Below are 13289 nucleotides of genomic sequence, written 5' to 3' on the forward strand. Positions count from 1 at the left end.
AGTAAATCCTCACCTCTTTGACACAGGCCGACCTCGCGTTCGGTCACTACTCTCTTCTCGGGCAACCCCGCGATTTCCACAGGCCCGTTCCTCATAGCTGGTGAGAACTCGAATCTCCCCCGTCTTGGCCCTTTCCATTTATTATGGGCTATCTTCTGCGGGGACAAAGCGGGGGCATTGTGAGCCGCACAATTGATGGATCAGGGTGGGTTTATAGCAGGTGGCATGGGTGGGCACCGCAGCTGAACATGGAGGGGGTTGTGCTGGTGGGTGCCAGAAGGTTCTGAGGTACAAGCTTGAAGAACACGTGTTGGGGGGTGCGAGGTGCCAGCCAGTGGATTGTTGGGGGGAGGGTTGGGAATTTGAGGGGTGGCAGGCTGGACTGATGCCAGGAGAGGTGGTAACTTACCCTTGCAGCTCGTTGGAGGTCATTCGTCTTCTCCCGACATTGGATGGTGGTCTTCCTGGTCATGCTGCCCGCACTGACAACCTCTGCCACTGCCTCCCAGGAGGCATTGCTGATCCTGCTGCTGGTTCTTTGTGTTCCTCTCCGGGAACAGCGTGCCCCACCTCTCATCCACAACGTCAAGAAGCCTGATGAGATTGGCATCGCCAAAGCAAGGGGCATGTCTGCCGCTGCCATACTTGTGTGTTGACTGGGAGTGAGTGGTTAGGGGGCGTTTAAAAGCAGCTTCTCCCTTAGGGGCGAGCAGCTGATGCGCAGGTCGGGCCAATGAGATGGCGAGGGAGTTAATAATGTTGAAATTCTCATGGGGGTTCATTTTTGGCACTAAGTGCCGTCGAATATGGGCCGTGTTCTCGCCAGCACGGCCGGCGCGAAACAGGCCACCAAAGACGCCCAAAAGCAGACTTTAACTTTTGTTTGCTGAATCACGCCCCTGGTCTCCACAGGTACAGACCAGGCGTGATGGCCATTCCGGGGGTCTCAGAGGCCATTGGAGTCCCCAGGTGTTCGGGGACAGGGCAGGGTATCTCCTGGCACTGCCCCTGGCACCCTGGCAATGCCAACTGGCGCCCTGGTAGCGCCAACTGGGCACCCTGGCAGTGCCAACTGAGCACTGTCGGGGACAGTGCTCTGGTGTCAGGTGGGCAATGCCAGGGAACGGGGTCTAAGGGGGGGTGAGAGGGGTACGAAGGGGCGTACAAAAGGGGTTTGGACAGGGTAAATAGGAAGCAGCTGTTCTGTTGATTGAGGGATCAGTCACAAGGGGCATAACTTTAGGGTGAAGGGCAGGAGATTCCGAGGGGATTTGTGAAAACAAAAATTCACTCCGGGGGTGGTGAGAATCTGGAATGCGCGGCCTGAGAAGGTAGTGGTGGCTGGAAACCTCACAACCGTTAAAAAGCCCTTGGAGAAGCACCTGAAACACCATCACATTCGAGGCTATGGGACAAGTGCTGGTAAATGGGATTAGCGTGAGATTAGGGGTAGTTATTGTTGGTGGACACGTGCTGGGCCGAAGGGCTTTTTCTGCCCTGTACGGCTCTATGACTCCAGACCATACGGTCCCTCAAGTTTGCTTCATCATTCAGTACGATCGTGACTGACTTGCTTTAGTTTCACTTCCCCAACTTGTTGTTGATGTCTAGGGACCCACTCAGGGTTGACTAGTTCAGTCAAGGGGCACAATGACTACTCCGACACATGCATGTGAGCGCCCTGCCTTGACTGCTTGGTGAACCTGTCAAATTCTCTACCACAAAAGTCTATGAAAGCCAAGTCACTGAATATATTTACGAAGGAAGTAGAGACAGCACGGAGGCGCAGTGGGTTAGCACTGCTGCCTCACGGCACCCAGGTCCCAGGTTCGATCCCGGCTCTGGGTCACTGTCCGTGTGGAGTTTGCACATTCTCCCCGTGTTTATGTGGGTTTTGCCCCCACAACCCAAAGATGTGCAGGTTAGGTGGATTGGCCACGCTAAATTGCCCCTTAATTGGAAAAATGAATTGGGTGCATTAAATTTTAAACAAAAATAAGGAAATAGATTGATTTCTGTACTCATGCCAAGGGATATCGGGGGAGCGTTGGAATATTGTATTGAGACAGAGGATCAACCGTGATCACAATGAATGGCGGAGCACGCCCAAAGGGCTGAATGTCCTCCTCCTCCTCATATTTTCTGTGTTTGTATGTTCCTGGAGCCATTGCTGTTGATGTTGTCTCAGCAACAAAGTGATTGACAGTCCTCATCCTGTCAGATTAGCGAGTGGCACTATGTTTGGATTGCTTCTGCAGTTCCCCAGATTGTGAGTGTCAGGTGGTGCTCCAGTAAATCCTTAAACATAGACACATAGCAAATAGGAGCAGGCCTTTGAGCCTGTTCCACCATTCATTATGATCATGGCTGATCATCCAGCTCACTATCCTAATCCCCCCCCCCCCCCACCATACCCTTTGATCCCTTCGCCCCCAAGTACCCTCCCAAGTGGAAAGATAGTGAATGGATCTTTACTAGGCATGTGTTGCTTTACGAAAATCTTCGGTTTATACCCAAAGTGAAAACATACAATGATTTGGCTCAACTACTTTCTGTGGTACCAAATTGCACAGGCCGACACTCTCTAGGTGAAGAAATTTCTCTTCATCTTAGTCCGAAATGGTCTACCCCGCATCTTCAGATTGCGATCCCTGGATCTGGATACCCCCGCCATTGGGAACATCCTTCTTGCATCTACCCTGTCCAGTCCTGGTAGAATTTTATAGGTTTCTATGAGATCCCCCCTCATTCTTCTGAACTCCAGCGAGAACAATCCTAACCGATTCAATCTCTCATGTCCATTCTGCCATCCCAGGAGTCAGTCTGCCAAACCTTTTCTGCACTCCCTGTAGAGCAAGAACATCCTTCCTCAGACAAGGAGACCAAGACAGCACACAATATTATTGCGTGGCCTCAGCAAGACCCCGCATAATGTGGATGAAGGTAAAGCAGTGGATGTAGTGTACATGGATTTTAGTAAGGCATTTGATAAAGTTCCCCATGGTAGGCTTCTGCACAAAGTAAGGAGGCATGGGATAGTGGGAAATTTGGCCAGTTGGATAACGAACTGGCTAACCGATAGAAGTCAGAGAGTGGTGGTGGATGGCAAATATTCAGCCTGGATCCCAGTTACCAGTGGTGTACCGCAGGGATCAGTTCTGGGTCCTCTGCTGTTTGTGATTTTCATTAATGACTTGGATGAGGGAGTTGAAGGGTGGGTCAGTAAATTTGCAGACGATACGAAGATTGGTGGAGTTGTGGATAGTAAGGAGGGCTGTTGTCGGCTGCAAAGAGACATAGATAGGATGCAGAGCTGGGCTGAGAAGTGGCAGATGGAGTTTAACCCTGAAAAGTGTGAGGTTGTCCATTTTGGAAGGACAAATATGAATGCGGAATACAGGGTTAACGGTAGAGTTCTTGGCATTGTGGAGGAGCAGAGAGACCTTGGGGTCTATGTTCATACATCTTTGAAAGTTGCCACTCAAGTGGATAGAGCTGTGAAGAAGGCCTATGGTGTGCTCGCGTTCATTAACAGAGGGATTGAATTTAAGAGCCGTGAGGTGATGATGCAGCTGTACAAAACTTTGGTAAGGCCACATTTGGAGTACTGTGTACAGTTCTGGTCGCCTCATTTTAGGAAGGATGTGGAAGCTCTGGAAAAGGTGCAAAGAAGATTTACCAGGATGTTGCCTGGAATGGAGAGTAGGTCTTACGAGGAAAGGTTGAGGGTGCTAGGCCTTTTCTCATTAGAGCGGAGAAGGATGAGGGGCGACTTGATAGAGGTTTATAAGATGATCAGGGGAATAGATAGAGTAGACAGTCAGAGACTTTTTCCCCAGGTGGAACACACCATTACAAGGGGACATAAATTTAAGGTGAAAGGTGGAAGATATAGGAGGGATATCAGAGGTAGGTTCTTTACCCAGAGAGTAGTGGGGGCATGGAATGCACTGCCTGTGGAAGTAGTTGAGTCGGAAACATTAGGGACCTTCAAGCAGCTGTTGGATAGGTACATGGATTACGGGAAAATGATATAGTGTAGATTTATTTGTTCTTAAGGGCAGCACGGTAGCATTGTGGATAGCACAATTGCTTCACAGATCCATGGTCCCAGGTTCGATTCCGGCTTGGGTCATTGTCTGTGCGGAGTCTGCACGTCCTCCCCGTGTCTGCGTGGGTTTCCTCCGGGTGCTCCGGTTTCCTCCCACAGTCCAAAGATGTGCGGGTTAGGTGAATTGGCCAATGATAAATTGCCCTTAATGTCCAAATTGCCCTTGGTGTTGGGTGGAGGTGTTGAGTTTGGGTAGGGTGCTCTTTCCAAGAGCTGGTGCAGACTCGGGGGGCCGAATGGCCTCCTTCTGCACTGTAAATTCAATGATGATCTATGATTAATCTAGGACAAAGGTTCGGCACAACATCGTGGGCCGAAGGGCCTGTTCTGTGCTGTATTTTCTATGTTCTATGTTCTATAATTGCAGCAAGGCAAGCCTGCCCCTGTACTCAAATCCTCTCGCGATGAAGGCCAACTGACCATTTGCCTTCTTTACCGCCTGCTGCATCTGAATGCTTGCCTTCAGTGACTGGTGTAGGAAGACGCCCTGGTCTCGTTGCACATTCCCCACTCCTAATTTATTTTATTTATTTCTTTTAAAAATAAGTTTAGAATACCTAATTCATTTTTCCAATTCAGGGGCAATTTAGCGTGGCCAATCCACCTAACCTGCACATCTTTGGGTTGTGGGGGCGAAACCCACGCAAACACGGGGAGAATGTGCAAACTCCACACGGACAGTGACCCAGAGCCGGGATCGAACCTGGGACCTTGGCGCCGTGAGACTGCAGTGCTAACCCACTGCGCCACTGTGCTGCCCCCTCTCCTAATTTATGGCCATTCAGACAATTTGTGTTCCTGTTTTTGCTATTGAAGTGGATAACCTCGCATTTATCCAAATTATATTGCATCTGCCATTTATTTGTCCACTCACTCAAATTGTCCAAATCACACTGAAGGATCTCTGCATCCTCCTCACAGTTCACCCTCCCACACAGCATGTTAAGGAATGGGTAAAGAGACATTACAATTAGATGTCTCATTGATGTTAAGTATCCAATAATTGACACTGATATGTAAAGAGGTTGCAGGTGGTTGTGGGCGGCATGGTCGCACTCTGTTGTTTCACTGAGCCAGGGTCCAGGTTCGATTCCCAGCTTGGGTCGCTGTCTGTGCGGGGTCTGCACGTTCTTCCCGTGTCTACGTGGGTTTCCACCGGGTGCTCCGGTTTCCTCCCACAAGTCCCAAAAGACGTGCTGTTAGGTAATTTGGATATTCTGAATTCTCCCTCTGTGTACACGAACAGGTGCCGGAATGTGGTGGCTAGGGGCTTGTCACAGTAACTGCATTGCAGTGTTAATGTAAGGCTACTTGTGACAATAAAGATTATTATTATTTTTGTTGGATGTGATGTGGTGATGGAGTTTTATACAATGTGTTCAAGGAAAATAAAGGTGTCTTGGGAAAGGAGAAGAACTCTTGACTCTTTACTGAACAGCAGCCAAAAGCTAACCCAGCACTCACTCTCTCCATCTCTCCAAACGTATCCGAGCTGGCTCTACGGAGCATGTTCGTGGAGCTCTGTTATCATTCATTGACTAACACCAAATAGAACTCTGCTCTTTCATCACCAGCAGAGGCCTGTTTGGGTTTTCTTGTCATTACAGTGACCTCCCGTTAGGTGGCGTGACCCTGCCGCTGGTGGACCTGAGCTGGCACAAGCGAAACATGTTGAAATGTGAAATTGCAACAAGCTGCAGCTTCACAGCGAGAGAAAATATTTTAGTCGATATCGCCCCAATTTGCCACCAGGCTGTCTGGGAATGTTCACAGTGTGGGGGCTGGGGAGGGAGAGGTCTAAATGCAAAAATAAATGACTCGAGCATAGCTGGTGGAAAGATAGTGAATGCATCTTTACTGGGCATGTGTTGCTTTACGAAAATATTCGGTTTCCACGCAAAGTGGGTGTATCGTGATCAGTGATGGTCCTGATGGTCACTTGACTGGTTACCACTGTCCCAAATGAGTATCTTTTTCACATGCCTTAACCAGCGGTTCAAGAAAACTGCCTCCTCAAGGACAGTTGGGGATGGGCATTAAATGCTGACCTCGCCAACGGTGTCCAGATCCTAACAATGGATAAAGTAAAGTGACGGGCAGTACGGTAGCACAGTGGTTAGCACAGTTGTTTCACAGCTCCAGGGTCCCAGTTTAGATTCCCAGCTTTGGTCACTGTGCGCAGTCTGTACGTTCTCCCCGTGTCTGCGTGGGTTTCCTCCGGGTGCTCCGGTTTCCTCCCACAGTCCAAAGATGTGCAGGTTCGGTGGATTGGCCGTGCTAAATTGCCCTTAAGGTTGGGTGGGGTTACGGGGAGGGTGGAGGTGTGGGCTTGGGTAGGGTGTTCTTTCCAAGGGCCAGTGTAGACTTGATGGGCCGAATGGCCTCCTTCTGCACTGTAAAGTCTATCATTCTCTCTCCCAACGGCACATAGTGGCAGCGGTGTGTACCATCTAGCGGGTGCACTGCAATGACTCACCAAGGCTCCTTTGACAGCACCTTCCAAATGCGCAACCTCTAACTTCACACAAAGACAGACAGCTTGCACAATGCTAACACCTAGAAGGACAAGGGGGGGTGGGGGAAGAGACATCACCATGGGAACACCACCACCTCTACATTCCTCTTCAGGTCTCACACCTTTTTGACTTGGAACTATATTGTCATTCCTTCACTGCCGCGGGGTTTATATTTTGGAACCCTCCCTCCCCAACAGCACTGTGGACGTTCATACAGCGCACGGACTGTGCAGCTGATGAAGAAGGCGGATGACCGAAAGGGAAATTAGGAACAGGCAACAATAAGGGCCTTGTCTGAGATGCCAAATTCACGGGAATGAATATGCATTTGTGCAGTGAAGGAGGCGGTTGTGAGGTTGGGGTGGGGAGGAGGGCCGGGGTGGGGGTGGGGGGGGGGGGGGGGGGGCGGGCTGCGAGAGGGGTGAGAAAATACATTATAAATGGGAGAATGATGCGAAGGCTCCTGATGGGTAAAAATCAGACGGCTTGCACAATGCTCATTTTTAAAACATTGACAAATCTAACTCGGACACTAACACAATTGTTACATCAATACCAGCTTCAATAATGTAATGGAGTATCACCATCATATCAGTATGATGATAACCCCTTGGACAGGTGAAGCCTGACCAACCACCCCAACCTCTTTGAGGTAGTGACATTTCAATGAAAACAACTTATAATGTGGTGAATCTTGACTTTCAAAAGCCATTTGACAAGAGTTCTGTCCAAAAGGCCACATTGTGGAGGCTGAAGGGGTAACATTTAGGAATGGATAAGAAACTAGTTAAGCAAAGGAATGAATTTGGTAAAAGAATTAAGTTGAAAATGTCTTGCATTTATGTAGTGCATTTCACAACCAGAAGACATCCTTGTACAGCCAGCTCAGTGTTTTTTGAAGAATAGTCATTGTTGTAATTTACAAAACACGGTAGTTAAATTATGTGCAGCAAGCTCCCACAAACAACAATGTGACAATGACCCTGATTCATCTGTTTTTGTGATAATTAAGGGATAAAGACTGCCCAAGAGGTAGCTACCCTACTGTTCATCGAAACGGTGCCATGGGATCTTGTATATCCGCCTGAGAGGGCAGATTAGGACTCATAATCTGACCTCTTGCCTGAAAGACGGCACCTCCAACAGTGCAGCACTCCCTCAGTTAGATACCAGACAAGTCAGCCTCGCTCAAGGCCGGCAGTGGGACTTGACCCGAAAACCTTCTGCCTCAGAAGGTGAGAGCGTTACCAACTCGACATCAGCTGCCAAAGCTGGGGCAAATGCTGAGTGTGAGCTGCCCCAGGGATTCGATTCCTACCATTCCTTTGCTTAACTAGTTTCTTATCCATTCCCAAATGTTACCCCTTCAGCCTCCACAATGTGGCTTTTTGTAAATTGCAAATTTATAAACGAGGAAAGGAAAAATTGAACCGCCGTTTTGCATTTCTGTGGGTGAACGAGCAGGACCGTGATATGTTTACACGGGAATTTCCTTTCCTAATGTAGGCAGAGGGGTTTATAATGGGAAAAAATTGTCACAAAGTGTGCCAACAGGAAGAGAGGTAGTAGACACCGATGTCATTCCCTTGCTCCTATTTATTTGATTGGTTCTCTTCTGCAGCTCGGTGATGGACAACTCGATAACTTTGTGGCAGTTTCTACGGCAACTCTTGGACGAGAACAAGAACGACCTCATTTGCTGGACGTCCAAGGACGGGGAGTTCAAACTACGTAATGCGGAGGAGGTGGCGCGACTGTGGGGCATGCGCAAGAATAAAACCAACATGAACTACGATAAGTTGAGCCGGGCGCTTAGATATTACTATGACAAGGTAAGAACAATCTGCATTTAGAAATGGCTTCCCTTAAACCAGTCCTGGGCGGAGCAGGGCAACCTGAGAATCAGCCAACATTTCAGAACAAAGGCAGCAAGACTCGAGAGACATTTTGCATGCATTTTTCCCCATGTTTTCTATTCAAAGTTCATCCTCAGAGATGTGGACACCTCTGGCAATTTTTGTATTTACTGCCCCTCTTCAGCTGCCCTTGAGAAGGTGGTGGTGAGCCACCTTCCATGGTACTCCCACAGTGCTGGTAGATAGGAAGCTCTAGGATTCTGACCAAGGGGCATTGAAGAATTGCCCAATATATTTTCCAGTCGGGCTGGTGTGTGGCTTGAAGGTGGTGGAGCTCCACTGTGTGTTTGCTGTATTCGTTCCTCCCGGAGGCCAAGGGTTTGGAAGGTGCTGTCGCAGGAGCCCATGAGAGATGCTGCAGTGCCTCTTCTATATGGCTCCCACTGCTGCCACTGTACGGCGGTGGTGGAGGCCGTGAATGTTAAAGGTGGTGAATAGGTTTAGAAAAAGTGGGTTGCTTCGCCCTGGATTGCGTCGCGCTTTCTTTCTTTTTTTTTTATTGGATTTTCTAAATGTTTTTATTGGATTTGCATATCTTATATTTAACACTCCACAAGTTAAACATTACAAAACCGTCCCAAAAAGGAAAAAAAGAATAACAGAAACCAACACATATATTTGCAGGTAATTGTGGGCAGCACGGTGGTGCAGTGGTTAGCACTGCTGCCTCACGGCACCGAGATCCCAGGTTCGATCCCGGCTCTGGGTCACTGTCCGTGTGGAGTTTGCACATTCCCCCCGTGCCTGCGTGGGTCTCACCCCCACAACCCAAAGATGTGCAGGCTAGGTGGATTGGCCACGCTAATTTGCCCCATCATTGGGAAACAAAGAATTGGGTACTCTAAATCTATAAAAGGAAAAAAAACACATATATTTACAGGCAATTGGCTTCCCTCCCGCTGTGGCCGTGACCCCCCCCCCCCCCCCCCCCCCCCCCTCATTCACCTCATTCACCTCATTCAATGTCTCCCAGAACGTGGAGGGTGAGACCTCCGTGTTCTGGTTGCCAGTAACCTACCCCTGGAAGCATCGCTTTCCCACTACAAAAATGTTGATCCTGGTGTATACCCTGTGTACCTGGGAGAAGAAGGAGAACTCCTTCTCCCTGGATGTGGCGTTGAACTTCCTGAGCTGCATTCTTGCAGGCAGGTGTGTTATGTGCCTGTGTGCCATTGTGATGTAAAGACCCTCAGCAGAGCAAGGGACTGGAGAATAGCACTTCCCACAGTATGATACATAGCGCCGCATGGTAATAGATTGAGAAAACAGCCCAGAGAGAGCACTCTAGAAGTTGCCTACCTGCATGGTGAGCAGCAGAGTAAGACAGTTGGGATCTGTAAATGGTGAAAGACTAACAATAAACAGTTCATGTTTAAATCTACATGTCTCAAAATCCCCACATTGAGGCATCTAAAGAACCCATATACAACATAGTCGAGAGTTTGCATCACACATACTGACTTGATCACATGAGCTACCAAGATTAATCCCATTTTTGTTGTGTAGTCCAGAAGTGTGATTGTCACACCTTAGCCAAGAAATGCGACTTCTGCAGTGGACTCTTGCACTTAGTGTTGGCTGGTCTGATCCATACAGAGGACACTTGCTCTATTTCATTCTCAGTATATATTGGCTTACTTGATATTATCCTTCCAGCAAATTGACCAATCTCCACCTTCCTGCGCGTCTCTGTCTCATCCGTCACCCCACCCCCTCCCCTGCTCCCAGTTCACAGGGATTTACACTCCCCCTCCGTTGATTTGATTGCTCTACAGAGAGCCCCAGCATGGACTCGATGGGCCGAATGGCCTCGTACTCTGCTGTTATTTCCCCGCGTGTCCCACATTGATTTAGATAAAGGTGAAGAGAGCCACTTGCTGAGATGACAGACAATCAGGGCACCTGGAACAGTCCCACAGCAAGGTTCCTGTGAAATTCCAGAATTCGGGCACCTCCTGTGCTTCAGCCAGTAAATGTGCCCCCGAGCATGAAGCAGGGGCACTGGAGCAGAGGAAGGTCCCAAGATTTGATTCCGGAAATGTGCTGGGTTGGCGGATCTCAGCCAAGGCAGCTTGCTCCGACGTTAAAATTGACCGCAGCCAATTAGGAAATTGGAGAAAGTCTGGGATCCCACCGCCTGATCATTACGGAATCAGCTTTGTTGCCGCTGAGGAATCATTGAGTGGGGAGTCGGGTGAGCATGGTATCTTTTTAAAAAAATATATATATTTTTATTAAGAATTTTTCAATAACAGTATTTTCCACCTTACAAACAAACCCCCCCCGTAACAAAGAAAAGAAAGAGAACTCGCGTGGCAAGACATGAACATGGCAAGTCAATAAAATACAGAACTTTGTACATTGGATTCTTCCCGTACCTGTCAGTTTCCGGATCATTCATGTGCTTTCTTGCTCACACGCCCCCCCCCCCCCCCACACGAACGATGTGTCCCCCCCCACCCCCCCTGGGTTGCTGCTGCTGCTGTCCGACCTTCATCTAACGCTCCGTAAGATGGTCTAGGAACGGTTGCCACCGCCTGTTAGAACCCCTGCGCAGACCCTCTCAAGGCAAACTTTATCCTTTCCAACTTGATAAACCCAGCCATATTATTTATCCAGGCCTCCACGCTGGGGGGCTTCGCCTCCTTCCACATTAACAAGATCCTTCGCCGGGCTACGAGGGACGCAAAGGCCAGAATGCCGGCCTCTTTTGCCTCCTGCACTCCCGGCTCGTCCACTACTCCAAATAGTGCTAGCCCCCAACTTGGCTTGACCCGGACTTTCACCACCTTAGATACTGTTCCTGCAACTCCCCTCCAGAACCCCTCCAGTGCCGGACATGACCAAAACATATGGACATGGTTTGCCGGACTTCCTGAGCACCTCCCCCATCTGTCCTCCACCCCAAAGAACCTACTCCGCCTCGCCCCCGTCATATGCGCTCTATGAACCACCTTAAATTGTATCAGGCTAAGCCTGGCACACGAGGAAGAGGAATTAACCCTACTTAGGGCATCAGCCCATAGCCCCTCCTCAATCTCCTCCGCCAACTCCTCTTCCCATTTACCCTTCAGCTCCTCTACCAAAGCCTCCCCCTCTTCTTTCATCTCCTGGTATATCGCCGACACCTTGCCCTCTCCGACCCATACGCCCGAAATCACCCTATCTTGAATCCCCTGTGCCGGGAGTAGCGGAAATTCCCTCACCTGCCGCCTCACAAACGCCCTCACTTTCATGTACCTGAAAGGGTTTCCCGGGGGTAGCCCAAACTTATACTCCAGCGCCCCTAAGCTCACGAACGTCCCGTCAATGAACAGGTCCCCCATTCTTCTAATCCCTACCCGATGCCAGCTCTGAAACCCCCCGTCCATCCTACCTGGGACAAACCGATGGTTGTCTCTGATCGGGGACCACACCGAGGCTCCCGTCGCACCCCTGTGCCGTCTCGACTGCCCCCAGATCTTTAGCGTTGCCGCCACCACCGGGCTCGTGGTATACCTTGTCGGCGAGAACGGCAGCGGTGCCGTCACCAGCGCCCCCAGGCTCGTTCCTTTGCAGGACGCCATCTCCAACCTCTTCCACGCCACCCCCTCTCCCTCCATCACCCACTTACGGATCATTGCCACGTTGGCTGCCCAATAATAACCACCCAGATTCGTCAATGCCAACCCTCCTCTATTTCTGCTACGCTCCAAGAACCCCCTCCTTACCCGCGGGGTCTTGCTCGCCCACACAAATCCCGTAATGCTCCTGCTTACCCTCTTAAAAAAAGGCCTTAGTGATCACAATTGGGAGGCATTGGAATACAAAAAGAAATCTCGGGAGGACCACCATTTTTACCGACTGTACCCTACCCGCCAGCGAGAGTGGCAACATGTCCCACCTTTTAAAATCCTCCTCCATCTGTTTCACCAACCGCGTCAAATTAAGTTTGTGCAGTGCCCCCCAACTCCTAGCTACCTGAATCCCCAAATATCGAAAGATCCTTTCCGCGCTCCTCAACGGTAGGTCCTCTATCCCTCTTCCCTGGTCCCCCGGATGGATCACAAAGAGCTCACTCTTTCCCACGTTGAGCTTATAGCCCGAAAAATCTCCAAACTCCCGTAGGATCTGCATTACCTCAACCATCCCCTCCACTGGATCCGTCACATACAGCAACAGGTCGTCTGCATACAGCGACACTCGATGTTCCTCTCCCCCTCGAACCACCCCCTTCCATTTCCCCGACTCCCTTAACGCCATGGCCAAAGGTTCAATTGCTAATGCGAACAGCAGAGGGGACAGGGGGCACCCCTGCCTCGTCCCTCGATACAGCCGGAAATACTCCGACCTCCGCCGGTTCGTGACCACACCCGCCACCGGGGCTTTAGACAGGAGCTTAACCCAACTAATAAACCCTCCCCCGAACCCAAACCTCCTCAACACTTCCCAGAGATACTCCCACTCTACCCGATCAAAGGCCTTCTCCGCGTCCATGGCTGTCACTATCTCCGCTTCTCCCTCCACCGATGGCATCATTATCACATTTAAGAGCCTTCGCACATTAGTGTTTAACTGCCTACCCTTTACGAATCCCGTCTGGTCCTCGTGAATCACCCCCGGGACACAGTCCTCAATCCTCATGGCCAACATTTTTGCCAGCAACTTAGCATCTACATTAAGGAGCGAGATCGGTCTATATGACCCACATTGCAGTGGGTCCTTATCCCGCTTCAAGATCAAAGAGATCGTCGCCTCCGACATTGT

The 13289-nt window shown here is 49.9% G+C and overlaps 1 protein-coding gene across 2 annotated transcripts in view; it reads left to right on the plus strand.

Moving 5' to 3' along the window:
• LOC140388566 (ETS domain-containing protein Elk-1-like) overlaps positions 1-13289 on the plus strand; it is a 156558-nt gene that overhangs the window by 128216 nt on the left and 15053 nt on the right. For both annotated transcript variants that reach the window (XM_072472972.1, XM_072472970.1), the window contains exon 2: positions 8249-8459. In XM_072472972.1, coding sequence (XP_072329073.1) covers positions 8256-8459 — 204 coding nt within the window. In that variant the 5' untranslated portion in view covers positions 8249-8255. The remainder of the gene's footprint in view (positions 1-8248; positions 8460-13289) is intronic.

The sequence above is a fragment of the Scyliorhinus torazame genome, chromosome 13 (genome assembly GCF_047496885.1).
Source record: "Scyliorhinus torazame isolate Kashiwa2021f chromosome 13, sScyTor2.1, whole genome shotgun sequence".
NCBI classification, from domain to species: domain Eukaryota; kingdom Metazoa; phylum Chordata; class Chondrichthyes; order Carcharhiniformes; family Scyliorhinidae; genus Scyliorhinus; species Scyliorhinus torazame.